Here is a 26,696-nt window from a genome sequence, read left to right as displayed (position 1 = left end):
TCACTTCTCGCCGGATGTTCGTCCCGCTCTTTCCCCATTGGGCCGTTAGGGCACGCCTTCTCTTCCTATTGGCTCTCCTTTGGCGCGCTTTTCAAAGTCTCAGGGTCTTTGTCTCCTTTGGCGCGCTTTTCTACGCAGCGCGCCCATTCATTACAATTGTGGTACAGGTTTTAGATTTACACAGTGTAATAAGTAGCTAAGGGTAATCTGCTGATCAAACGAGGTAAGCAAGAGGAACGAACCCATTGTGGTGGTCTGGAGAACTTCCTGTTTAACAAGAAGAGACGTGTCCACAATGTTATCTTGCTACACCAAACATGGGAACGTCCTGTTTGACAAGAAACCACGGTAACAGAAGAAGCAAAGGGGCGTACCGAAGATGTCAGAAGCGACCTCGGTGAAGATAAAAAGAACTGCTCAGCTTGCTTGAATTTGCGATCCCTTGGTAGAGCTGCGACTCCCCGGCCGCCCAGCGCTGCTTTTGCTTTCCTACCTTGATAAATATTTAATAAATCCATTTTGGACTTGATTTATTTAAATTCAACAATAACACACAGAGTACAATTACACTTAGCACACTACGCTCTATTTTTGATATGAGTCATGACTGCCTTTATCACAGGTACGGACCTTATAGAAGCCGGGGGAGGGTGTGTGAACTTGTAAGCTTGAGGAGGGCGTTGAATGTAGGTCCCACGTGCCTGGGAGGGGCTGTGGACTCTATACGGACTGTGGGGGGTTAAATGCGCTATAGAGCTGAGCATATGCAGAGCGCACGGCGGGGGGGGGGTGGGGAGGTACAGACCCTACCGCCCACGGGGCCCTACGGACCCTGCAGCCCCGGGCCGCGCTTCCCGTCGCGCCGCACGGCGATGACGTAGAACGGCCGCCGGCGACGCCCGGCGATGACGCGTGACGGCAGACCCCACCCCTTTCCCCGCGCCATGTCGCGGTGTGATGACGTCAGCGCGGCAATGGCAGCGGCAGAGAAGGCGCAGCGCTACGAGGCCTTCGTCAGCGACGTGCTGCGCCGAGACCTCCGGTAGGTGTGGCCAGGGCGCCCCGCCCCATACTTTCCCCGCCCCCTGTTGGCCCCGCCCGCTCGGGATCGGCCCCGTTCCGCCCCAGCCCTGTGGTCCAGGTCCGGCCACGCCCCACGGCCAGGCTGGCCCCGCCCACTCCACGCCTCCCGACTGCACCCCATCGCTGGCCACGCCCCGCCCCGACCCCACCCTATGGCCACGCCCCTTTCCTTTGGGCGTGCCCACCCTTCACCTCAACCCCCTGTCAAGCCCCGAGCCCCACGTGCCGACCACGCTCCCACGTGCCGACCACGCCCACTACCCCGTGTTCTGGCCACGCCCCCTGCCCTTGCCCTGCCTCTGGCCCTGCCCCTTTCTCTCACTCACGCCCCATTTGCCCACCCTCTCCATTATGACCCCACCCCCATGTTCTGGCCACGCCCTTTTCCTGGCCACGCCTATGCCCCCTAGCCCCACCCCCTTCCCCACCCCAGCCTGGCCCTGGGCCTTGCCCCTGAGGCCAGCAGCGCCCCACACAGGCGGGTGCAGGAGCAGCGGGATGGCGTCTTCGAGCAGCAGGCCCAGGTGCTGCAGCTGCGCACCGCCCTTACCCGCCTCCAGGTGGGTGTGGCCTCCGGGGGCATGGCCTGAGGGGGCGGAGCATGGGGGCGTGGCCTAGGCAGTGTTGGTGAACGTGGGGGAGGAGGGGGCAGGACTTAGAGGAGGCATTGGGGGCAGCACAGGGGTATTTTGGTGTCCCTGGGTATATTTGGGGGGAGCAAGGGGGTATTTTGGGGTCCCTGGGGAATATTGGGGGGGGATCTGTGGCATCTGGGGTTCGCTGGGGGGAACTTGGAGCATCTGGGGGGATTTGGGGGCTCAAGGGTGGACTTGGGGGTCTCTGGAGGGGATTTGGAAGTCCCTGGGCTCTATTTTGGGGGTGTAAGGGCTATAGGGGGGTCTTGGGGGGATATTAGGGGGATACTGGGGGGGGTGGGTGGATCTTGGGGGTATTTGGGGTCCCTGGGGGGGATTTGGGAGTGCTAAGGGTCCCCGCAGGAGGCAGCTGCTCCGCTGCACACCCAGGTCGACCTCGGCTGCAACTTCTTCGTCACCGCAGAAGTGTGAGTTGAGAGAGGGGGAGGTACTGGGAAAACTCCCGGGATTCCCAACAGCCCCTCCCCAGGCATCCTGAAACTCCTCCAAGACCCGCAACACTCCCTCAAACACCCCAGAAGCCCCCAAGGATCCCATCCCCAGCACCCCAAAACACCTCTAGATGCCCAAATTCCCACTCAAGAAACCTGAAAATTCCCTCTGGAACACCCCCTCCCCCCCCCCCCCCCCAAGGCCTCCCAAGTGAACCCACAACTCCCCTGGTCCCCCCTGAATCCCCAGTACCTCCCCTGGGGGCCCCCTGGGACACCAGTACCTGCCTTGGGACCCCCTGCAGGACTCTGAGTTGCCCTGGGACACCCCCAGATGGATCCTGTAACCCCCGTAGACCACCCTGGATCCCCAGTACCTCTCCTAAGACCCCAATTCCTGTGTTGGGACCCCCTGTAAGACCTCCCAGATGCACCCTGTAACCCCCCTGGACCACCCTGGATTCCCAGTAACTCCCGTGGGACCCCAATACCTGCCCTGGGACCCTCTGCAGGACCCCTAATCGCTCTGGGACCCCCCAGATGGACCCCATAACCCCCCTGGACCCCTCTGGATTTTTGGTATCTCCCCTGGGAGCCACCTGGGACCCCAGTTCCTGCCTTGGGACCCCCTGCAAGACCCCTAATTGCCCTGGAACCACCCAGATGGACCCTGTAACCCTCTGTGTCCCCTCAGCCCATCCCCCCAACGAGTGTTTGTGGCTCTGGGCTATGGGTTCTTTGCGGAGCTGACGCTGCCAGAGGCCCTGCGCCACCTTGACCGTCGCAGCCGACTCCTTGACCGGTAAGACACGCCCCCTTGGTCTTGGCCACGCCCCCCAGGTGACCACGCCCCAATGGCAAGGGCCCCTCCCATTTATGCTAAGTCTCACGCCCTCTTCCCAGGGCCTGCCCATGAGGCTCTATGGCAGGACCGGGCAAGCCACACCCCTGCAGAGGCCACGCCTCTGTTAAGCCATGCCCCTATTGGGCAGGCCATGCCCCCACCACCATAGAACACACCCCCTGCCACCATTCCCTGTGACCACATAAGGCTGTCACCCCCACACCCCCGCTGGGGCTGTCCAGGCCGTGCCTGCAAATGCCACACCCACACGAGGAAGCCCCACCCATTCCTGAAGCCCCGCCTCTCTCCTACAGGCTCAGTGAATCCCTGACACGCGATGGGGCCAAGATCCGGGCGCACATCCGGCTGGTGCTGGAGGTGGGTCCCCTGGGACCCTGGGGTCCCCCCAGGTGCTGGGGCCTCTGGGGCCTCTGGGGCAGGGTGAGGGGTCCCACTGCTCCCCCATAAAACTGGTCCCCCCCCCCCCCCCCCCCCCCCAGGGCCTGCGGGAGCTCCAGGGTCTCCAGGACCCGCCAACGACCTCTGACCCCTGACAGCCTCAGGCACGTCACCCCTGAGGGTCCTGAGCAAAGTATGTGTACACCCAGCGTGAGGCCTGTGTAGGCCTGGAGAAATGTCCATGTAAAGCTCGAGTAAAGACATGTAAGACAGCAGTAAAAGCATGCATGAGTATACCTGGAGTGATGTATGTTTAAACCAAGAGCGCCGTGTGCCTGAGGGTTGAGTAAGCATGGTGTAAACCTGTAGTAAGCCAAATCCAGAGCAAGTGCATGTAAATATGGAGTAAGAGTTGTCGAAACCTGGAGTAACATACGTGTAACTCCACAGTAAGGGTTGTCAAAACCTGGAGTAATGTGTGTGTGACTCCAGAGTAAGGTGAGTGTAAACCTGGAGTAACGTGCCTTTGAACCCAGAGTAAGGCATGTGCAAATCTGGAGGAAAGCGCATGTGAGGGAGGCTCCTGTGTGTGGGGGCACAGGAGTAATCTTGCAGTAACCCTAGAGTGACCAGTGAGAGTAGCACTAATTTTGGGGTAACCTGTGGGCTATCTCAGAGCAATGTCTGAGTAACCTCAGAAGAGCTATGGAGTAACCTCTGAGCAAGCCTAGAGCGTGCTATTACTAATGCTGGAGTAGCTGCAGAGTGGCAGCAGAGTATGCTATTAGCAACACCAAAGTAGCCCTGGAGGATCCTATTTGTAACCCTGGAGTAACCCATGGGTAACCATGGAGGAAGCTCAAGGTAACCCTTGAGTAACCCATGGGTAACCACAGGGGAACCCTGGAGTAACCCATGGGTAACCACGGAGGAACCTCGGAGTAACCCTGGCTGCGCCCCCTGCCGTGCTGGGAAGGGGGCGAAGCCTCTTTTAGGGTGCTCCGCCCCCACGGAGGGCTCCTCCGACCCAGGGGGTGGGTCCTGGGGGCGGGGGGCGGTGTCCTGAGGCATAAGGGGGTGGGGCCCGGGCCGGGACTGACGTCATGGGAAGGGGCGCAGGCCTCCGGGAGAGCTCCTCCGGCCCCGCCCTGCGGAGGGGGCGTGTTCTCCCCTGGCTCCGCCCCCTTCCCGCCCATTCCGACATGTCACCCGGCCCCGCCCCTCCGCCGCCATCTTGCGCCACCACCTCCAGCCGCCTCCAGCCGCCTCCCGCCCGGCCCGGCCCGGCCCGGCCCCCATCGGAGCCGCCCGCGGGGTCGGGCCCGGCCCCGCCATGGCCGAGGATTTCTGGGAGGCCCCGCGCCGCTGAGCCGGTAACGGGGAACCCCCCGAGGCCCGCTCCCGCCGCGGGGCTCCTGGGGCCTCCTCAGCCCGGGCCCCCCCGCTCTGTGGAGGCGGGCTGGGGGGGGCGGCCTGGGCTGAGGAGGCCACACCCCCTGGTTGGCCACGCCCAGTGTCACCCAGGTGGCCGGGGGAAAGAAGCCGGGGGGGGGACCCAGGAGCCCGGGGAGGGGGGTGGGGGGCAGGAGTTTGCAGGGGGGTTTGGGGGACCCATATCTTTTGGGGGGGGGGGGGGAGGAAGGGTCCAGGGAGGTGGACCCAGGCCTTTGGGGGGAACCAGGGGTACGAGGGGGGCACACCCAGGCGTTTGGGGGGGGGACACCGAGGGGTCTGTGGGGGGACTCAGGTCTTCGGGGGGGGGGCTAAGGGTCCTGGGAGGGGGACCCAGGCATTCGGGGGGGAAGCAGGAGTTTGCGGGGAATTAGGGGGCTTGGGGGGCCCCAAGGGTCCAGGGGAGGGGGCCTGAGGCATTTGGGGGGAACTAGGGGGCCGGGAGGGCACACTCAGGTGTTTGGGGGGGACACGGTGAGGGGTTTTGGGGGGCACTCAGGTCTTTGAGGGGGGGACCCCCAGCGGTTCTGGGGGATACAGGGGTGTGTGGGAGCTCTGGAGTTTGGGGGAGGGGGTGGGCCCAGGTGTGCTGGAGGGACCCAGGTGTCCATTCGCCATCCCCCCCCCCCCCCCAGGGTTCCACCATGGACCGGATGAAGAAGATCAAGCGGCAGCTGTCGATGACGCTGCGGGGGGGGCGCGCCCCCGAAAAGAGCCTAGGGGAGCCCCGCAATGGCCATGGCAGCGACAGCGGTGAGTGCAGGCCCTTTAAGGGTAGCTCCCTGCCCCCCCTCCACCATGGGGAGTTCTGTCCCTTGAAGAGGGCTAGCATAGTGGTTGAGAGGTGCCTGGCCCTTTAAGAGGCTTGGGGAGCAGGGGGTGGCTTTTTGTAAGAGCTTGGGGTTGGAGGTTGAGGGTATGCCTGCCTCTTTAAGAGGCGGGGGATTTAGAAGGGGGTGCCTTCCCCTTTGAGAGGGTTAGGGTAGGGGTTGTGGGGTGCCTGCCTCTTCGAAAGTGTTGGGGAGAGAGGACTGGGAGTGGGTGCCTGTCCCTTTAAGAAGATGCCTGCTCCTTCAAGAAGCTGGAGAGGTGCCTGCCCCTTTAAGAGGCTGGAGTGGGGATTGGCTGGGGGGACACATGGTGTCTCTCAAAGGGCTAGAATAGGGCTTGGGGGGTGCCTGATGCTTTAAGAGGATGCTTGTCCCTTTAAGGCAGGTGGAGGTGTTGGTCGAGGGAAGGAGCCTTCTCTTTTAGAGGCCTGAGAGGTGCCTGGCCCTTTAAGAGGCTGGGGGGGGCGATGCCTTTGTATCTGAGAGGAGGGTGTGCCTTGCCCTTTAAAAAGGTGCCTGTACCTTTAAAAGGGCTGCAGCAGGGGTTGATGGGGCCCCTGGCTGCTTGAAGAGGCTGGGCTTGGAGCAGTGCCTGGCCCTTTAAGAGGCTGGAGCAGTGCCTGGCCCTTTAAGAGGCTGGAGCAGTGCCTGGCCTTTTAAGGCAGAGGGGAGTGGGACTTGAGGGGCTGTCTGGCCCTTTAAGACAACTGCCGCAGGGGTTGGTAGGGTGCTTGGGCCTTTAAGACAACTGATAGCAGGAGGCACTGGGGGGCCTGGCCCTTTAAGAGAATTGGGGTGGGGCTTCTGGGGGTGCCTGGCCCTTTAAGACACACACCCCCCACCCCCGCCCCAGATGTGTGTGTGTGGCCCCTTTAAAAGCCCTGTGGGGGCTGTGGGGTGTCCCTCTCTTCATGGCTTCCCTACTGTCCCCTGTGTCCCCCCCGTGTCCTCCCCACGTGCCCCTGCTATGTCCCCACGTCCCTCCCATGTCATCTGTCCCCCACGATGTCCCCAGTGCTCCCCCTGTGTCCCCATCTGTCCCCATGTCCGCCCACCTGTCCCCAGGTGTCTCCCCCTCACATCCCTCCATCTGTCTCTGCATCCTGTCCCCGTGTCCCCTCCTGTGTCACCACCTGTCCCCGTGTCCCCCCTGGTGTGTTCCCCCATGTTCCCCCCTGGCTCTGTGTCCCCAGTCTTCATGTCCTGTTGTGCCCCCATCTGTCCTCCACCTCGTCCCTGTGTCACCCCTGTGTCCCCCCAAATGTCCCCATGCCCCCACCATGTCCCTTGTCACTGGAGGTAGCGGGATTAGGGGGGACCTGGGGGGGGTCCTGCGGTGGGAGGGTTGGAGTGTCCTAACCCACCCCCCCTCCCTTTCCCCTCCCCCCCCCTCCTAGAGGTGGGGGCGGACGAGGGACGGATGGGCTCGGATGGGGAGAGCGACCCCCCCTCGGGGACATCCTCGGAGGAGGTGGCCTCCCCTGTCCGCCTGCGCCTGCGCCAGCACCCAGCTCGCCCCGGCTCCTCCGAGGTGTGGGGGGGTGCTGGGGGGGCGTTTGGGGGGTCCTGGAGAGGTTGAGGGGCAGGGGGCGTTGGGGGAGTCCTGTGGGGGTTTGCTGGGTACTAAGGGGGTTATCCAGTGGGTCTTGGGAGGGGTTTGGGGGGACCGGGTGGGTCCTGGGGACTTTGGGAGGGTCCTGGGGAGTTTTGGGGGGGACAGAGGGTGTTCTGGGGGACTTTACAGGGGTCCTCGGGTGGGGGTTGAGGGGTCCTGGGGAGCTTTGGGGGGTTCTTGGGAGCTTTCCGGGGGGGTTACACCAGATCTTGGGAGGGATTTGGGGGGTCTTTGGGCGGGGTCCTGGGCAGCTTTGGGAAGATCCTGGTGGGGTCTGGGGGGGGTTCTGGGGGGGAGACTGGAGGTTGTGGCAGGGTGGTGGTCCTGAGGGGCTTTGGGTGTCCCCAGGGGTCACTTGTGCCCTCCCCCTTGTCCCTCCAGGACATCAACAAGCGCCTCTCGCTGCCAGCTGACACCCGCCTGCCCGAGAGCGGCCTGGACCGGCTGGGGCTGCCCGGGCCCCTCAGTCGCCGCCTGCGCCGTGTCTCCCTGGTGCGTTCCAGTATAAACCGGTACAAACCAGTACAGGTCACGGAGCGATATAACCAGTATGGAGCAGTAGGAACTAATAGCAACCCACCCCAGTGCCCCCCAGTCCCTTCTGGAGGCAGCCCCTCAGCCACCGCCTGCACCCTGTTTGCCTGGTGTGTCCCAGTATAAACCAGTACAAACCAGTATGGGTTAGTATAAACAGGTATAAGTTACTGTTCAGTGCTAGAGCCCAGTATCACCCCCTGGGGCCTCCTGGTACTTCCCAGTTCCTCCCAGACCCGTCCAGCAGTGTCCCCTGAACCTTGCTGTGCCCCAGTATAAACTGTTCCGTACCAATATGGACATGTATGGGGTAGGAGGGAGTGGTGCCACAACCTCCCCCCAGTGCCTCCCAGTTTTGCCAGTGACTGTGTTCTTGTTTCCCCCTCCCACCAGTCGGAGATCGGCTTTGGGAAGCTGGAGACCTACGTCAAACTGGACAAACTGGGAGAGGTGAGGAGCTGTCCCAGTATGGGCTGGGGGCGCCCCCCCTGTCCTCCACCGTGGCCCCTACGCCGCTGCTGTCCCCGCCGTGTCCTTGACGTCCCCGCTGTCCCCGCCTGCCCAGGGCACCTACGCCACGGTGTACAAGGGCCGCAGCAAGCTGACCGAGAACCTGGTGGCCCTGAAGGAGATTCGCCTGGAGCACGAGGAGGGCGCCCCGTGCACGGCCATCCGCGAGGGTGAGCCCCACCGCGCCACGGTGACGCCGTGGTGGCGCTGAGGGGGGGGGGGCATGCGCTCGCAGGCTGGCGGTGCGGGGGAGGGGGCTCGCTTGGCCTTACACGTGGGGGGTCGCCGGGGGTGAGGGGTGGGCTGAGGTCAGGCGGGGGGTGGGTGGGGGCAGGGGATGAGGCCGCTGTTGTGTGTGTCCCGCCCCCCCCCCCCCCCCCCCCCCATCCCCTGCCTGCAGTGTCGCTGCTGCGGGATCTGAAACACGCCAACGTGGTGACGCTGCACGACATCGTCCACACGCCCCAGTGCCTCACCCTCGTCTTTGAGTACCTGGTCAGCACCCTGAAACGCTCCCTGGGACCCCTGCACCCCAAAACACACCCTAGGACCCCCAGATTTTCCATAGGACCCCAGACCTCCCCCAAACCTTCTCCTGAGACCCCTCAACCACCCCTGCACCCCAAAATCCCCCCAAGAGACCCCCAATTTCCTCCTCAGCCCTCCCAAATTCCTCCCAGGACCCTCCTACGTCCCTCCTGGGGACCCCCAAATTCCCTAGGGGCCCCTCCAACTAATCTGAGAGCCCTCCAGTTCCCTAGTAGTGCCCCCCAAATCCCTCCAGGGAACCCCCCCTAAACTTCCAGGGGACCCCCAGATTTCTCCCCAGATACCCATAGCCCTCCTGAAATGTCCCCAGGGCTCCCTAAATGTCCTCAGGGCGCCCCAAGTTCACCCACAGCTCTTCCCAGATCCCCCCCATGGACTCCCATGGCCCCCCCAGATCTCGGTGTCTCACCACATGCCTCCTGGACACCCATCGCCCTGCCAGATATCCTTGTGGCCCCACTAAATCCTTCAGGGACTCCTGAAATGACCCCATGCCCCCCCCCCCCAAATGCCTTCAGCACGCCCTTAACCCCCTGGGGATCCCCTTATTGGCCCCCCCAACCGTCCGTCCTCTTTTTGGGGTCCCCCTGCCTCGCCCTGTTTCAGGACCGGGACCTCAAGCAGTACCTGGATGACTGTGGCAGCGTCATCAGCATGCACAACGTCAAGGTGCGTGCGATGGGCATGCGAGGGCCCTCTGGGGTGTGCAAGGGGTGGGTGAGGGGGTCAGGGGCGTGCAATGGGCGTGCAAGGGGTATGCAACGAGTGTGCAAGGGGTGTGGAAAGGGCCCTGCGAGGGTGTCTGGCATTTCTGAGGAGGACGCAAGGGGTTCAGGGCCCCATGACATGATTTTTATCTGTGCGAGGGGGTTGTGATTGCACGAATGGGTGTGCAATGAACGTGCGATGAGTGTGCAAGGGGCCATTTTGGGGGCGGGGGGCGCAGCTGTTTCTCTTCCAGCTGCTGCGGGGCCTGGCCTTCTGCCACCGGCACAAGGTGCTGCACCGCGATCTCAAGCCCCAGAACCTCCTGCTCAGCCGACGTGGGGACCTCAAGCTTGCTGACTTTGGTCGGGGGGGCCACCCCAAAATCTCATAATCCCCTCTTGCACCACCCACCCCACCCTCCCCCACCCCGGGACCCCAAACCCCACCCTGGGATCCTCATTGAACCCCTAGGAATCCCCATTCTCCCCTGCCAGCCCCCCATATTCCCCCAGGGACACCCTTGGGTTACCCCGACTTCCTCCATTTACCCCTCTTGGGGACCCCCATTGCCTTCCCCAGGACCCCCGTCCTCCCCCCAGGACCCCAATTTCCTTTTCTGCATCCCCAGTTCTCCCTCCTGCCAGGACCCCAGCCCCTGATTTCCCCCCCCCGCCCCGAGACCTCAGTGGCCCCCAGGACCCTCTGGGAACCCCAGTTCCATCCCTCAGGTACAACCGTTGCCCCTTCAGGGACCCCAGTTACCCCTCCCACAGTCCCCACTTTTATTTTGGAAATTGCCTATTGCCCCCTGGGACCCCCTCGGGGACCCCAGTTCCTCGTGCCATCAGGACTCCAGTTACCTGCCCCAGGGCCCCCCATTACCCCCAGGACCCCAGTTTCCCCTTCTGAGGCCCCAGTTACCTGCCCCAGGGACCCCCAGGACCCCCCATAACCCACCTCCCCCTGCCCCAGGCCTGGCTCGGGCTAAATCCATCCCGACGAAGACCTACTCTAATGAGGTGGTGACGCTCTGGTACCGACCCCCCGACATCCTCCTGGGCTCCACCGAGTACTCTACCCAGATCGACATGTGGTGAGTGCACGAGGGCTGGGGGCTTCGCACAGGGGGCTGGGGGCTCAGACGGGGGCTGGGTCGGAGCCCAGGGGCTTTGCACGGGGACTGCAGGCTCCTACGTGGCTCCAGGGGGGCTGCAGGGGCGTCTCTTGCACAAGGGTCTTACACAACGGCCTTGCGGGAGGAACGGGAGCCGTGCACAAGGTTTGGAACGGGGGTGCTGAGCCCACCCAGGGGCCTTGCGTGGGGACTGTGGGCTCCTGTGGGGCCCCGGAGGGGGTTTTGCAGGGGGTCTGTCGCACGAGGGTCTTGGGCCTCGCAGGGGTGTGGGCTGCATCTTCTCGGAGATGGTGACGGGGCGGCCGCTCTTCCCCGGCTCCACTGTGGAGGAGCAGCTGCACTTCATCTTCCGTCTCCTTGGTACGGGGCGAAACGCAGCCCTTCTGGGCAAACCTGGGGGGCTGTGGGGGGAATCCGGGCTGAATGTGGGGGATTTGGGTGAGACTGGGGGGGTTTGGGGCAAATCTGGGGGGGGTATCAGGTAAATCTGAGTGAATTTCTGGGGTTTGAGTGAGATTTGGAGGAATTTGGGGGGGTTGGGGGCGAATTTCAGGGGGTTCAGGAAATCTGGGGTGAATTTGGGGGATATGGGTAGGATTTGGGGGGGTTGGGGCAAATTTGGGGGTTTTCAGGTAAATGTGGGACAGTTTGGGGGATTTGAGTGAGATTTGGAGAAATTTGTGGGGGTTGGGGCATATTTGGTTTTTTTCAGGTAAAAGGGTGAAATTGGTGGATTTTGGGGGAATTGAAGGGGGTTTGAGGTAAATGAAAGGGTTTGGAAGATTTTGGGCCAGTTTGTGGGGAATTTGGGGGTTTGGGGTACACTCAGGGTATTTTGGGTAAGTTTGGGGGAATGGGTGGAAATTTGGGTGATTTGGGGAAGAATTGGGAGGTTTTGGGGAAATTAAAGAGGATTTGGGGCAAGTAAAGGGGGTTTTGGGGCTGGGGGGATTGTGGAGGGGTCAGGGAGTGCTTGGGGGACTCCGGTGGCATGTGGGGGTGCCAGGGGGGTTTTGGGGTCCTCCCCTGATCCCCTCCCCCCTCCTCAGGGACCCCAACAGAGGAGACGTGGCCAGGGATCGGGGCCAATGCTGAGTTCCGGGCCCACAAGTACCCCCCGTACCCCCCTGAGGGTCTGCTGCACCACGCCCCACGGTCTGCCCCATGGATGGGGGGCTGCCCCGTAGCGGGGCGGGTGGGGGGGGTGGTCCATAGCATGGCGGGGGGCTGCCCCATAGAGGGGTGAGGGAGTTGCCACATGGCAGAGGGGGGGTTGGTCCATAGTGGGAGCTACGTACCCCATGGGAGAGGGGTATGTGCCCCATGGGGTGGCCTTGCCCCATAACAGGGGTCTGGGGGCACGTGTGTGCCCCATGGGGTGGCTTTGCCCCATAATGGGTTGGGGATCCCTGACCATACCCTTCCCCCCCCCCCAGGCTGGACCATGACGGCGCTGACCTGCTGGGGCAGCTGCTGCAGGTGAGGGGGGTGGGGCAGGAGCCGGCCCCGCCCCTTCTTCCTGGGCCCCGCCCCCTCCCAAAGCCCCACCCCATCGTTCACCCCTACAACTCCCCCCACCGTTGCGCAGAGCCCCCCTGCCTGCATGGGGTGGGGGGTGGGTGGGAGGGGTTGGGGGGCCACGCCCACAAGAGAGGGGCGTGACCCCATCCCTTGTGGGCGTGGCCTGATGCGGAGGGCGGGGCAGTTCGAGGGGCGGCGGCGGATGCCAGCGGCGGAGGCGATGGCTCATCCTTTCTTCGCCTGCCTGGGGCCGCGTGTCACCACCCTGCCCGACAGTGAGTGGGCGGGGCCTCGGGGGGTGGGGCCGCGGGCGAGGGGACTGTAGGGCGGGGCCTGGGAGTGGGGGTCGGGTAGGCTGTGGTGGAGGTGGAGCTCTGGTGGGGGGCGTGGCTTCAAGGGGCAGGCCCTGGCAGAGTCGGGGGGGCTCTGTTGTGGAAGTGGGTGGTTGAGGGCTGGGTGTGGGTGGGGCTGCTGTGGGCGGGGCTTGTTGCGGCAAGGCCTTTTTAGAGGGGCGCGCAGTGGGTGTTGCTTGGGAGGGGTGGGGTTTCGTCGCGGGTGGGCGTGGCATTGGAGGACCCTGGCTTCCTTGGGGGCGGGGGGAGGGTACTGGTTGGGCATTGGAGGAGCTATGTCCAGATACGGGATGGGGCTTTCTGGTGGGTGGGGCGTGGGGCTTGACCACGCCCCCTTCAGCGTGGCCATGCCCCATTGACACCAGGCCACCATCCCCCGTAGCCACCTCCATCTTCGCGCTGAAGGAGATCCAGCTGCAGAAGGAGCCAGGGCTGCGCTCGGCCTCCCTGCCCCCCCCAGGTCAGCCCCCCCTAAACCCAAGCCCCCATCCCCGGTCTGGAGACCCCTCTGAATGCAGAACCTTCCCCCCAAAACTTGGGAGACCCACCCCCAAAATCCTAGGGTCCACCCTAAAATCTGGGCATCCCCCCAAATCCACATCCTGCCCCCCTAAATCTTCCCCCCCCCCAAAACCCAGAGATGAACACCCCCCAGAATCTTGGACCCCCCAATGATCTAGGGACCCCCAAAAGCGGGGATCTCCTCCTGTTTTTGGGTTCTCCACTGACCCCACCCCATTTTTTCTGCAGGTTCCTCATCCTTTCGGGTGCTCGACACCGAATTCTGACATCGAGCAGGTAGGCAGCCCCCCGAAATGGAGGGACCCCTCCATGGGACCCCCCTGAATTGATTCCCCCAAAACTGGGGAGCAGCCCTGCCCCCCCAAAACAGGGAACATCCCCCAAAATCAGCCCCTCTCTCCAAATTGGGACCCCCAACATTTAGGGGGGCTCCTTACAAATGACCCCCCCTAGTAAAAGGGTTGGTGTCTCTTTAAAAAGGGGGGATCCCCCTGGAACCAGGCACCTTGCAAATGGGGGTATTCCTCCCCCAAAATGGGGGGCCTCCCACCAAACACGGGGCTCAGAGACCCCCCCAAATTCAGGACTCCCCCTGTTATAGACACCCCCCCCCAAATTGGAGCTCCCCTGAAAAATGGGGGAACCTCTAAAACTGGACCCTCAAAAAAAAGAGGGTGCATGAATTCGGGGGGGGGGTGTGTGTCAGTAATTTTGGTGGGAATGGGCCCCCCCTCCCTTAACCCTTTCCTCTCCCCACAGCCCATGGACTGCTGCTGCGACCCTTTGGGACCCGCTCCCCCCCAAAATCGGGGGGGGGGTCACCCCAAAGCTGGGGGAGGCCCCTCTAAACGGGGGAGTGCCCCCCAAACCCGGGGGGGGGGGGCGCGCCTCAAACCTAAGGGGGGTTTCCCCGTCCAAACTGTAACTAAGTCGTCGTCCCCCTGAAATGCCCTCCTGAAGAGCCGCTGCTGGATTTGGGGGGGGTCATGTGGGACCCCCCATTGTAGGGGGGCCCCCCCTGTTTTCTGGGGGGAGTTTCCTCGGTTTTGGGGTTCCCCTCTCCCAATTTACTTCGAGTTTTATTTTTTCAAGGCAATATTATAAATAAGAGTCTATATTGGCCATTCACCCTGCAGGGGTGGGGCTTAGCAGGGGCTGGGGGGGGCCACCCTGGGGGCAGTTTCTGGGTGTTGGGGGAGTGGTGGTGCCCTTTTGAGCTTACTCCAAGGTTACTCACACTTTACTCCAGGGTTACTCTGGGGTTGCTCAAGCCTTACTCGGCGTTTCTTCACCTCCGGGGGAAGGGTCCCCAGGGTGGTGGTGGGGGAGCTTATTCAGAGTTTGCTCCCACTTTACTCCAGGGTTACTCCAGAGTTACTCAGGCCCAACTCCCACATTGCTCCAAGGCAGCTCAGGCGCAGCTCTGTGGCCGCTCCTGCCCTACTCCAGGCCTTACTTCATGGCTGCTCAGCCCCAACTGACTTGCTACTCCAGCATTACTCCTACTCCTTGTTTACTAAGACACTATTCAGCTGGAGGCTGCACTCCCCCTAATCCTGGGTTTGCTTGTGTAGGTCCTTACTCTGAGTTTACTCAGCTCTTACTTTAAAGTTACTTGGTACTCTAGTCCTAGGTGGAACGTACTCCAGGGTTACCATGGGGACTCTACTCTTCAGTTTATTCAGCCCTTATATTGAGGTTAGTTGGTACTTTAGTCCTAGTTGGAACTTACTCCAGGGTTACTCATGGTGGATGATCCTTACTCTGGGCTTACCCAACCCTTACTCTGAGGTTTCTTAGTACTTTGCTCCTTGTCAGAACTTACTCCACAGTTACTTCTGGGGGTCTTTTGAGTTAACTCAGCTCTTAGTCTGTGGGAACTCAGTACTTCTAGCCAGAACTTAATCCAGGGTTATTCGTAGAGGTCAATACTCTGGGCTTACTCAGCTCTTACTTTGGGGTTGTTTGGTACTTTATTGCTTTTCATATCTTACTCCAGAGTTACTCCACATGGTTTCTTCTCCACCCCTTTCCTTTGCTTTTACTCTGCTCTTTACAGCAGTGCTACTCAGCCCTTCCTCAGAAGTTATGTGCTTGTTCCTCCATTGCTGCCCTACTCCTTGGTGCAGCTACTCTGCTTTTTACTCAGAGTTTACTTGGCCCCTGTCACTTTCTGGTACTCAGCTCTCCCTTAATCCCAGTCTAGCTCAAAGCCCTACTCCACTGTTACACAAATATTGATGTGCTCCATCTTACTCAGAGGATACTTAACACTTACTAACAGGTTATTCTTATTTTAATGCTGACTTGCTCTGCACTCATAACTGGGCTTGTGTGGTGGGTCTCAGTGGGGGCTCAGGAGGGACTTGGGCCTTACTGAACACTTACTCGGAGGTTACTAAGGCCTTAGTGGGCTAGCCTTGCTTAACCCCAAAGTAAGTGGTGGCTTTTGGGGTTACATGGTGGCGCCTTCTTTGCTACTCAGCCTTTACTCAGAAGATACAAAGTCCCTCTCCTTCTTACACAGACCAACAACCCTTTGCAGCCACTTCCTCTGATTGCACCTTGGGCCCAACCTTGCACTACTTACTCAGAGGTTACTCAGTTGAGCTGTGCCATGTCTTTACTCAGAGGTTTCTTGGCCTCATCTCTAGTGTTTCCTGCTCTTCCAAGCCCTTTCTCTGAGGATACTCAAGAGGTACACCCTTCTGGGTGCTCACCATGGTGTTACTCTTTACTCTGAGGTTACTCAGCCCTTGCTATAGTCCAGTGTCTTGAAGTTACCTGAGGTTTGTTACGCTGAAGTTACTCAGCCACTGCACTAGGTTACACAACTTAATGGCAACAGTTACCTGGTACACGAGGGTGGAGTACTCCTTACTCCACAGTTGCTCAGCCCTTACTCCAGGGTTGCTACGTACCCCATGACTGCACAGTTGTTACTGTGAGGTAAACCCTTGCTCTGAAGTCCCTGACCCCTTACTCCAAGCCCACCCAGCCACTACTTCTTCATCCAGGGTTACCTAGTCCTCCACCCTGGGACTACTCAGTTGTTACCCCAGGGTTACCAGAGGTCATGCTTTACTCCAGGGTTACTGACACTTCTCCCTGAGGGTCCACTTTACTCTGGGCTTACAGACACTTTACACTGAGGTCACATTTTACTCTTGGGTTGGTCATACCTTATGCCAAGGTTGTTCACACTTAACTCCGCAGTTACGCTTCACCCTGAGGCAGCACACTACTATGAGGTTACAGACACTTTACACCAAGGACACGCTTTCTCCCCGGGTTTACTCCAGGGTTACTTGCATTTCACATTTCATCCCGAGGCCACACAATTCTCTGGACTTACAGACACATTGCACGGAGACCGCACTTCATTCCAGGGTTATTCGCAGGTCACTCCAGGTTTACTCCCACTTTACTCTGAGGTTACACACACCTCGCTCCACCCACCCTCCCCCTCCCGGCGTGTCCAGCATCGCTCAGGATTGGCACCCCAACCCCCGGGCTCCCTATACGTACCATGTGTGTATATATGTATATAAGGGGGCGGGTCTTTTTTATATGCAGCATGAGACGCTCGTGGGCTTGGCCCCGCCTCCTATGCCCCCTATAGCGCCCAGGGTGGACATAGAGCCCCTATAGTGCCTGGGGTGCGGGGGGGTGAGGGGGCGGAGCCACTGTAGCTCCCCCAAGGGGCCATATGGACTGTGTAGGGGGCTCTGTGTGCTCCTGGGGGACCGTATGGGGGAGGGGCACCTGGTGGGGGAGGAACGTACAGCCCCTATGCTGTCCGGAGGGGTTCTTTTATGCCGGGGGGGTGTCAGTGCTATAATACCCCACCTGGGGTCCCCTGCAGTGTCTACAATGTCCTTGGCCAGGCTCCCTATGGCCCCTGGAGGGCCGGGGGAACCTATAGGGTCTCTATAGGGTGGAGGGGGGCCTATAGCCCCTATAGGGGCCTAGGGGGAGGGGGGGAGCATGAAGACCCTGTACGGGAGCCTGTGTGGCCCTCCCCGTAGTGCCCGGGTTAGGGGGGGTGACTTACGGGTCCTGTACGTTACCCTGCAGGGGAACACGTCATAGGGGGCGGGGCAGGGGCGGGGACGCGGCGTTTCGGCTGTACGGGACCGACCATTAAAGCCTCCCTGGGACTCGGGTTTCCGGGCCGTTCCACCTGGCTTCCCCCCTGCGCCCGCCACATGGTCTCTCCCGCCCGGGGGGGTGGGTCCCGCGTCCTGCCGGCCGGCCAATGGCGGGCGGTGCTGGCGTGACGTAGCTGGGGGCGTGGCCTGGGGGCGGGTTGCCGCTGCACGTGGAGGGGGCAGGGGGTGACGTCGCGGGGAAGCTGCGAGGGCAGGGGGGGGTCTGCGTGACGTCACCGGGACAGGCGCGTGCGCGGGATCACACACACCCCCCCCCCCCCAGCCCCCATAGGTGTGACGTGCGTGGGTGCTGCACAGAGGGGCAGTGACATCATGGGACATCCCCTGGGATGGGGCTCCTCTGCGTGGTTATGATGTCACCGAGGGACACGTGGGGCAGGGCGCCTCTGTCACAGTTGTGACGTCGGGGGGGGACCCAATGCGGGGTCCCTACCAAGGTGCCGACATCGCGCAAAGCCCAGAGATGTGCCCCACCAGGGCTGTGATGTTGTAGAGGGTCCCCTGGGGCCGTGTGCCAGGGTTGTGACATCATAGCAGACCCACATGGGGTGGGGTGTGGCTATGACATCACAGGGGAGCCCCAGATAGGGGGGTCCCGATGGAGATGCGATATTGCAGTCTGCCTTGGTGGAGATGTGGGTTCCCTGCCCCCAGCCTGGCTATGACATCGCTGGGGGGCCACAGGCCCACAGCCTGTGACAGCACTTGTGGCCCTGCCCACCGCGCACGGTGGTGGTGGGGGGCAGCTCTTCACGGTGGAGGCTGGACATGGCCGAGCAGCAGCAGGAGCAGCGCTCCCCCTCCTTTGGGCCCATCGCTGAGGGTGAGGCTCCCAAAACTGCCTTCTGGGAGCCCCCAGTCCCCATAGGGACCCCTAAAACCTCCCAGAGACACACCCCCCCCACACTTCTCCCCTTAAACCCAGGACCCTGCAAATCCCCCATGACCCCGGAGTCCCCACGGAGACCCCAACCCCACCTGGGACCCCTCCAACTCTCCACTGGGGACTCCCTGGCCCCCTTGTGACTTCCTACCAAAGAGCTCTGCCCCCCGGCCCCCAGACCCCTTGAGACGTCCCAAATTCCCCCCTGGGGGACCCCCATAGGGCCCCTGGGGCTTCCCTTGTGGCAAGCCCCGCCCCCAGCAACAAGCCCCGCCCATGGACACCACCCAAGAGCTGCCTAACCCCCCCCCAAGCGACAAGCCCCGCCCATGGAGACTGCACGGGAGCAGCCCAGGTGCCGCGCATGCTCAGAGGCACACGTTGTGGCACTCTCGCCTGCCCCCTGCGGACAGAGGCCGGCACTGCAGTCCCAGCCGGCGAGTTGGAGGGGTCCCGGGTGAGGGTTGGGGTCTCTGTGGGGACTCAGGGGTCGTGGGGGATTTGCGGGGTCCTGGGTTTAAGGGGGGACGGGGGACCGGGTGTCTCAGGGAGGTTTTGGGGGTCCTTGTGGGGATCGGGGGCTCCCAAAAGGCCGGCGGGTCCACATCAGGTGAACAACGTGGGCAATCCCCAGAGCAAAAGGGCCATCTCTCCAGGACCTCTGTGCTGGATGTTCCAGGAGACGTTTTGTATAATTGCACACAGAACAAGGACGCCCCTCGCTCTGTGGTACAGCCAAATCCTGCCTTCCTCTGACCACAAGAGACTACAGCACTTTTCCAGTAATTTTTGGATACCATTTTATGCTGCGGGGTGGTGGCTGAGCCGCGTGGTGCTGCCCTGTGGTGCCACAAGGGCCTGGCCTGGCCGGCTGATGCAGCCCCGAGGTGGCAGAGGGCTTGGGGCCCATTCCAGCTGTGTGGTGGACATGGCAGTGAGGGTGAGACCACCCAGGATGGGCCTGTTGGTGGGAGGCCCTGAGGTAACGTTCTGCGTTGGGGGGGAAGCATCCAGGACAGGGCAAGGGGGCGTCAGGGATGGGCCCCAGGGAGGTGTCCAGGGGTCTCAAGCAGATGTTGGGGGAGGGGGCAGGGTGAGGGCAGTGAGATATTTGGCAGAGGTGGTGGTGGGGATGGCTTCTGGGGACATGGGGGGAGGGGGGGGGGGCGCATGTCCATGAAGGTGGGGCCAGGCAGGTGGTGGGGGTGGCGGCGGTGGTGGGATGTCTCTGTGTCCAAACTGGCACTTCCTACTGCTGAACTCCTGGATTCCCCTGGGCACAGAAGTTTCACGAGGCAACAGCGCAACTGACATTTTTTTTTTTGTGGTTTTTAAAGGTGGAACTACAAAAGAAATGGGGTAACAAAATCAGTTGCCCCAAGCGATTGCCTTTGGGAGAAACATGTTGTCTATAGACATTCACCTGGGAGGAGGACAGGTGAGTATGTGAAGCGTGGACTTGTTTCAGCACAGCTGTGACACATCTTCCCTTGATTGTGATTAACGGAATTAACAGTCACCTCTTCAGATTGGCTTGTTAAGGAGTGTGCTGTGCTTATGTTTTCTCGGTTTGGCTTTGTTGTGTTCTTCCTGAGATGCAGTTGCAGCTCTCCCGAAGGAGTGCGATAGCTGATGTGGCAGAGGAGGGGGTGTAACTTTTTTTAATATTTTGGGGTTTGTAAGGAGAAAAGGCTTGGAACAGTCTGACCCCAAAATGACATTGTTTCAAAGTTTGCAGCCATGCGCTGTACATGTTGGCCTGAGGTATCAAATACCCCAGGTGCGCCTTGAGGGAACTCTGGTGCCATAGATGTACCGAGCAATTGTTCCGCTGCGCGTGTAGCTGTTTTGGTTTGGCTTCCGGGTGTGAATGCGCAAAAGAAGACTTGGAACTGTGGTCAGCCTTGCTCCAAAATTGGAACGGTTTCTACTTCTGCCCAGATCTCTGGGAGCCCCTGAGCGTTTCAGGTGGGCCAGGATTTGTGCCCCAGCATTTCTTAGAGTCCGTAGCTCTGCAGCTCGCGGGGGAGGAGGAAGGGGGCAGGCACTACAGGTAAAGGTTTGAGGTCACAGAGCTATTTGTGAGTTACACTACTGGAGTTTCTTTGGATCTATGTCTGAACGTATAGGCCGGCTGAGAAGGTATAACTTTCTTTCACGCACAGTGAACACAGATCACTCGAGTTGTCATGTACGCTTGATTATTGAGGAATTTTCCCCCCATGGGACAGCAAAGGAGAAATGGTACAGAGGTGCTTTTTAGGGGTTTTTACTGTTCGCTGTAAAACCTGGGGGTTTAGCATTTGGTTCCATCTTTTCAATGGTGATTAGAATGTATTTGTTGTGGGGGGTAAAGAAGTAATATTTGTTTCGCTGCCTATCCTGCCAGTCGGTGGGACTTGTAAGCCCACCGGTGCTGTCGTGGTGTGATGCCATCTCCCATGTATTTAACTAAGCCCACCAGGGCGGTAGCTCTCTTAAGTGTTGTGCTCTTGCCGTGCTCCTCCTAGGTGGAGGAGAGCTGAGCGACTGGTGTTACAGAAGACAAAGGGAGAAGGCGAAAAGAAGTGTCTGAACTGTCACATTCTCTGGGCACCACTGAGAGCGAAAGCTGCAGTAAGTCCCGGGTCATCAGGGCCCTGCCTCCCCTCTTGTGCGTCCCAGGCCCTCCCTGCCCCTCCTCTGGTCCCTTCTCTCTCCTGTGCTGCTGTGACTTTTTTGGTGTGGCGGGTTGACCCGGGCCGGACCAAATGTGCTCTTATTGCTCCCCTCCTCTGCTGGACAGGGGAGAGAAAATACAACAAAAAACTGGCGAGTCGTAGGTGAAGATGGGAAGATCGCTCAGCAGTTCTCATCACGAGCGAAACAGACTGAACTCAGGGAAATGGATTCAGTCAATTAGCAGGCAAATTGGAGTAGGAGAATGAGAAGTAAAACTAAATTTTCAAAACAACTTACCCTCATCTCTTTCTTCCATCGGGCTTAGCTTTACTCCCAATTTCCCTGTCACCTCTCCCCGCTGGGGAACGGCACTTACGGTCCGTTGATTGCACATTGATTCTTCTTCTTCCCCTTCCTCAGGGGGAGGCTTCCTCATGCTCTTTCCTGGCTCCAGCGTAGGCCCTTTCCATGGGATGCAGTCCTTGAGGAACAGAGTGCTCTGGCGTGGGACCCTGGCAGGGTCCTGAGTCCTGCCAGCAAATGTGCTCCATTGTGGGCTTCTCTCTCTGTAGGTCCCCAGATCCTGTCAGGAAAATATGTAATGCACTAGGGATGTGTAAGTACTCTCACTGTATATCACATGTACCCTTGAGCAACTTGGTGTGCATGTTAGGTGGAGCAATCCCTCATGCATCCAGTGCTGCAATAAAGGGAAAGCCCGCTGCTTAATGCTACGTTGGAGTTAAGGGGTTTATTGCCAATGTTGGTGACCGTTCTTCATCGAGCTCGCAGTTGCCCTGGAACGTCAAAATATAAGTTTTAAATCACCCGTTACTGATCCGATAAGACTTGATTTGAAAAACTTGTGTGGTAATGTCGAATTGAGCGCAGTGCCCAATCAGATGTGTGCAGGAGGAGCATGGTTTTGGTAATCAATTGTTGTACATTGCTGGTATGTTCCCCTTTAAAACTTTATTAGCCAGCAAAATATTTCAGCTCCAGTTGGCCCTGGCTGTTTTGAAGCGTGCCTTGTTATGTGAGAGTTCCAACAGCCATCAAGGCAAACTCTCTAGGGGTCAGTTGTGTCTCTGCTTCCCTTCTTTGTACTAGAGTCTGTGTCCTTTAGAAAGGCAGCTTAGGGGTCTAAACCTTTCCTTTCAGCAAATGCCAAAAATCATTGCAGGAAACAAGCAGCAGAAAATACTTGGGAAGAATGATGGAGGAACCGATGGTGCGTGTCAGTATAACTCGGGTGCACTGTGGACTGTTTCCTCAATGGTATCAATCGGGGTTTGGTTTTTGTTTTTCTAAAGCCCTGCTACCTGCTCCCAGGGCATCCTGTTTGGTTTGTAAACAGCCAATGGCTTTTGCCGAAAGTCGAGGAATGTTGAATGAAGTGCGCTCCCTAAGCTAATTTAAGGAAGTACCTGGAAAACCACCCCATGCCACTTGCTGACAAGTAGTGCCTTCTATTCCTCTTTGAAGAAAAGGTGCGAGTTTCAGAAAAATACCAGGTTTGTATGAGCACAGATCCAACTCAGATGGGCCCTGAACTGCATTTATGAATCAGAAATGTTATCTCAGTGGTGTTTGTTACGTAGAAAGAAGTAAAGATGGATGTGCAGTTGCGTTAAAACCTGACCACTGATCCTTGTAAAATGAAGGGCATGGTAACTATAAAGTGTTCTTCTGTGCTCTTATTTTCAGTTTGGAAAGGTCCTTGGCTTTCACATTGGAGTTTGAAAAGCCTAAGGAAGTGGTGAGATAGAAAGTTCCAGCATGGCTCTGTTTCTCTTTAAATGTAGAAGACCATATTACAGATTATTATGGATACGTGAAGAAATCTGAACATAGGTGTTTGGATTTGTGGATGGGTAGTTGTTGGGGGTTTTTTTTCAGATGTGCTGTGGAGTTTTCCCTTCAGACCCGAAAAGTTGGTGAGGGCCAGAATACCTGGTGGAGGCCCAAACTGAGGTACGTTTGGGCCCTGAAACTCAGCAGAGGCCCTAAATAAGGTAAGTGTAGGCCCTGAAATGCAGCGAAGGCCTGAGCAACAGGCCCTGAACAACAGTTGATGTTTAGGTGGAATTGCGAACTGAATGTTCCAGAGATATGTATATACATATATTTAGTATTGGCTCTGTAGCAGAATGTGTGTGGTCCTTGGCCAGCTATGTGTGATCCTTAGTGAAAGGTGTAGCTTGGCTAAACTAGAATCATGAGGGAAGAGAGAGTGCCTCTTGCTTAGAGGCGGGTGGCCAAGGCTGTGGATCCAGCTGTTTGGCCCTGTTCGGAACCGGGGCCTTAAATGAGGTACTTTTAAATCCTAAATGCAGCAAAGGCCATAAATAAGGTAAGTTTTTCTGGGCAAAAACTCTGCAGAGGCCTGACAACTCGGTGTAGGCCCTATCCAAGGGAAGCTGAAGTACTGAAACTCAGCGCGGGCCCTAACTGTGGTAAGGTAAGGCCCTAAAACACAGAGGGGTGTGTGTATATATATTTACGTAGCAAAATGTGCATGGTCCTTGGCGTCCTATGAATGATCCTTAGCGCAAAGTATAGCTTAGCTAAACTATAATCATGAGGAAAGAGGTAGCACATCCTTCCTTGTTTTGTGGCGGGTGACCAAGGCTGTGGATCCAGCTGTTTGGCCCCATTTGGAACTGGGTGGTCAAAGTGCAGTAGATACAGGAATCTTCCCTCAGGTCCTCCCTGAGCCCTGGCCAGGCTTTGGTGGGATCTGAGAGGCAAGCGAAACCTTGCGGTGTTTCCGCATTTGCAATGAGGTGAGCATGTTTGTTCTATAGTTCAAAAGCTGGACCCTCTTGCAGCGACTTTGGAGACCTCAGCTACGAGGGGACGCCCTGCGCAGCACTTCCCTGTTGCCAGGAGAGGCTCTCCAAATCCTCGCTGCAAGAGGGGCTCCCCAGTGCCTGCGCGTCTGGAGGATGGTGACATGCTGGGGCAACTGGAATAGGTATCGTTCTTCATCGCTGTAGCTAACCTGCGGTAGGACTGATGAGGTGCGTTGCCTCGCTTAGCTGTTCTGCCTGAGTGAGGGTCTTGTAGGCTGATCCGTTTTGTACGTGCGTCTTGTCTTATTTTCTGTATTCCTTTGAGACAAAGAGTACATAACGGTTATTTTCTCTGCTGGTGTCTGTGTGCTATCTCTTGACCCCACCAACCGACAAAACAAGATCCTAACTGAGGTACGTTTAGGCCCTGAAACTCAACAAGGGCCTTCAACGACCTAAGTTTAGGCCCTAAAAAGCAGCAAAGGCCATGAAAAGGTAAGTTCCTGGCCAAAACCTCAGCGAAGGCTTGGAAATTTGGCACAGGCCCTAACTGAGGTAAATCTAAGTCCTTAAACTCGGTGCCGGCTCTAAGAGAGGTAGTTTTAGGCCCTAAATCTTGGTGAAGGCATTAAATGAGGTACGTTTAAGCCCTAAAACATAGCAAAGGCCCTAACTGAGAACGGTTTGGGCCCTAAAATGCAGCAAAGAGTTAAAGCCCCAGGTAGCCAGTTAGTGGCAGCATTGCTTCTGGGGTGGGTGGTCACCTTTTCAGGACAAAATGATTGGCCAGGTGTTTAACGAGAGACAGCATTTCCTTGGGAGAATGTGAGACTACTCCAGGACAGAGTGGCAGACCAGGTCTCCTGTGGGAGGTGGGTAGCATCCCCTCGTGGAAGGACAGGTAAGAGATCAAGCCCCAGAGAGCCATTTAACAGCAGCATTGCTTCTGGGGAGGGTGCCTGTCACCTTTTCAGGACAGGGTGATGGGCCAGGCATCCAGTTGGAGACAGCATCTCCTCGGGAAAGTGTGGGACGACTCCAGGACAATGTGATGGACCAGGTCTCCCGTGAGAGGCAGCATCCCCTCGTGGGAGGACAGGCTCCAAAACAGTAAGAACATAAAGCCCCAGGTAGTCTATTTATGGCATCATTTCTTTTGAGGGGTGCGGGCATTATTTCAGGACAGGGTGATGGACCAGGCGTTTAATCAGAGACAGCATTTCCTCGGGAGAATGTGGGACCACTCCAGGACAGCGTGATGGACCAGGTCTCCCGTGAGAGGCAGCATCCCCTCGTGGGAGGACCGGCTCCAAACTGGTAAGAGATCGAGCCCCAGGCAGTCAGTTACTGGCAGCATTGCTTCTGGGGAGGGGAGTCCTCGGCTGGCCCCTGCTCAGCACAGGATTGGTGGAGCACTGCTGCCATCTAGCGACCGAGGTTGGATACTGCAGCCGGCCAGTTGGTTGCGTGCTGTTGCTGTCACCTGGTGGCCAGGGGTCGGTACTGCAGCCCCGGCTCCCCACTCGGCGCTGCCGGCCGTTAACGGCGTCGCGATCCCGCGGTGCCCGCGGCTGCCTCCCGGTAAGGAGCTGCCGCTGCCGTCCCCCGCGCATGTTGGCAAGGCGCGCTCGGCACGGGATTACGGAACTGCAGTGCCGCTGCAGCCCGGGACAAACGCAGCCTGTGGGTGCTCGGTGCTGCAACGGCCCCGCCCCTGGCGAAAAGCCCCCCCACCTGGAGACCGCGTGGGTGCGGGGCGGCTGCGCCCCTCCACGGTTTCAATTGCCCCTCACACGGCAATGCCACGGTGCTGCTCGAGCCATGCTTGTCGGTGCGGGACCAATTCTGCTGATCGCGAGTTCAAACTGCGTCCTCGCCGCCGCGCCACAAATGGTGCCGCCCGTGCCGCTGCCCTCAAAATGGCACAGCCTGGCACAGCCCATGCCGCGCTCAAAAAAATAGCAGTGACCGCACTGCATGTGGCGGCAGTTTTTGGGTGGCTTTAATGCATTTTTAAAAACTGTAGGGTATGGGTGTGATGGGTTGAAATAAAGAAAAAGCCTTTCCTTTTATGCATACTGAAAAATAGTATCCATTGATAGAAAATGAAAAGGATTTTGATATAAAAAGCGGTGTCTCTGGTATTCTGTCTGGTATTGTGTATAGCTTTGCCTGTGGCCCGAAGTGGCCTGGCCCTGCCACACCCCATGGCCTGAGTGGCCCCGCCCTGGCAGCCCCGCCCCTGCAGCCACCTGGCAAATAAAAGTCGGTGCTGCAGACCTCGGCTGGTGAGTAGGCGGGTGGTGTGGCAGCCCTGCTTGGGGTCTTGCTGCCTCTTGCCCTGCTCGCAGCTGTGGAGGTGGGGGCTGCTGCCACGTGGCACTGCCAGGGCACCAGATGTCTTTTGCAGCCCTGGGGCGGTCGGTGACTAAAGGCTCGTTCCAGTGGTGCGGTGGACGTGGCAGCGAGGGTGAGCCTGCCTCGTGTGGGCCTGGTCGGGAGATGTGTTGGGAAGCCCTTTGTGTGTGTGTGGGCGTGTGTGTGGATGTGGTGTGGGGGCTGTGAGGGTATACAGGAGTGGGGGTCATGGAAACATCTGGGTGGGCTGCAAGGGATATTTGGGGAGGGGTGTAGGGCTGGGAAACGTGAATTCTCCTCGTGGGGCTGGGTAGGAGTCCAGGCAGCGGGAGAGCAGGGGGTGGGTGCTAGGGAAGCGCTGGGGGCAGGGGGGAAGCTGTGGAAATGTTGGAGAGAGACTTGGGAGGGCCTTGGTGGGGTGAGATGTCCAGGGGGTCTCTTCTAAGACATTTTTGGGTGTCGGAGGGTGTAGCAGGGATGGGTCTGGGTGAAGTGTCTGGCAGGGGGGAAAGGTGGGCAGGCAGAAGATGCTCTGGGGGGTGCGGCAGCGAGCATGACATCTGGGTAGGCCCTGGGAGATGGTGGATGGGCAGGAAGATGTCTGGGGGACTCTTGTAAGATGAGGGGAGTTCTGGAAGAGTGGGTGCTGGGAAGAGGTCTTGGGCTGGGCAGGGAGATGTTGGGG

The 26,696-nt window shown here is 59.0% G+C and overlaps 2 protein-coding genes and 1 long non-coding RNA gene across 11 annotated transcripts; all 3 read left to right on the top strand.

The window, feature by feature from the left end:
- Positions 1 to 922: 922 nt before the first annotated feature.
- UXT (ubiquitously expressed prefoldin like chaperone) lies at positions 923 to 3,709 on the top strand. Its single transcript, XM_037411485.1, has 6 exons — positions 923 to 1,042; positions 1,562 to 1,643; positions 2,082 to 2,146; positions 2,865 to 2,972; positions 3,329 to 3,392; positions 3,515 to 3,709. The coding sequence occupies exons 1-6, from the start codon at positions 945 to 947 to the stop codon at positions 3,566 to 3,568; spliced, it is 471 nt and encodes a 156-aa protein (XP_037267382.1). The 5' UTR covers positions 923 to 944; the 3' UTR covers positions 3,569 to 3,709.
- A 920-nt stretch (positions 3,710 to 4,629) lies between these two features.
- On the top strand, positions 4,630 to 14,270 carry CDK16 (cyclin dependent kinase 16). Of its 8 annotated transcripts, none has more exons than XM_037411151.1 (18): positions 4,630 to 4,786; positions 5,501 to 5,618; positions 7,093 to 7,226; positions 7,692 to 7,802; positions 8,238 to 8,294; positions 8,410 to 8,524; positions 8,755 to 8,849; positions 9,510 to 9,572; positions 9,865 to 9,973; positions 10,584 to 10,704; positions 10,816 to 10,890; positions 11,009 to 11,106; positions 11,796 to 11,901; positions 12,183 to 12,225; positions 12,452 to 12,542; positions 13,003 to 13,080; positions 13,371 to 13,418; positions 13,902 to 14,270. In XM_037411151.1, the coding sequence occupies exons 2-17, from the start codon at positions 5,510 to 5,512 to the stop codon at positions 13,406 to 13,408; spliced, it is 1,443 nt and encodes a 480-aa protein (XP_037267048.1). In that variant the 5' UTR covers positions 4,630 to 4,786; positions 5,501 to 5,509; the 3' UTR covers positions 13,409 to 13,418; positions 13,902 to 14,270. The 8 variants fall into 8 exon arrangements, with proteins under 8 accessions (XP_037267048.1, XP_037267047.1, XP_037267050.1 ...); XM_037411150.1 differs by having other exon boundaries at positions 9,850 to 9,973; XM_037411154.1 differs by lacking the exon at positions 4,630 to 4,786 and adding an exon at positions 4,793 to 4,937 and having other exon boundaries at positions 9,850 to 9,973.
- Positions 14,271 to 18,613: 4,343 nt separating this feature from the next.
- Positions 18,614 to 26,335, top strand: LOC119158796. 2 transcript variants are annotated; one of them, XR_005107963.1, is made up of 4 exons: positions 18,614 to 18,654; positions 19,535 to 19,635; positions 20,708 to 22,873; positions 23,690 to 26,335. It is a non-coding gene; the product is annotated as an uncharacterized LOC119158796 (long non-coding RNA). The 2 variants fall into 2 exon arrangements; XR_005107962.1 differs by lacking the exon at positions 23,690 to 26,335 and having other exon boundaries at positions 20,708 to 23,153.
- Positions 26,336 to 26,696: the final 361 nt, after the last annotated feature.

The sequence above is a fragment of the Falco rusticolus genome, chromosome 18, assembly GCF_015220075.1.
Source record: "Falco rusticolus isolate bFalRus1 chromosome 18, bFalRus1.pri, whole genome shotgun sequence".
Classification (NCBI taxonomy): Eukaryota; Metazoa; Chordata; class Aves; order Falconiformes; family Falconidae; genus Falco; species Falco rusticolus.
This window is presented reverse-complemented; position numbering and strand designations above follow the sequence as displayed.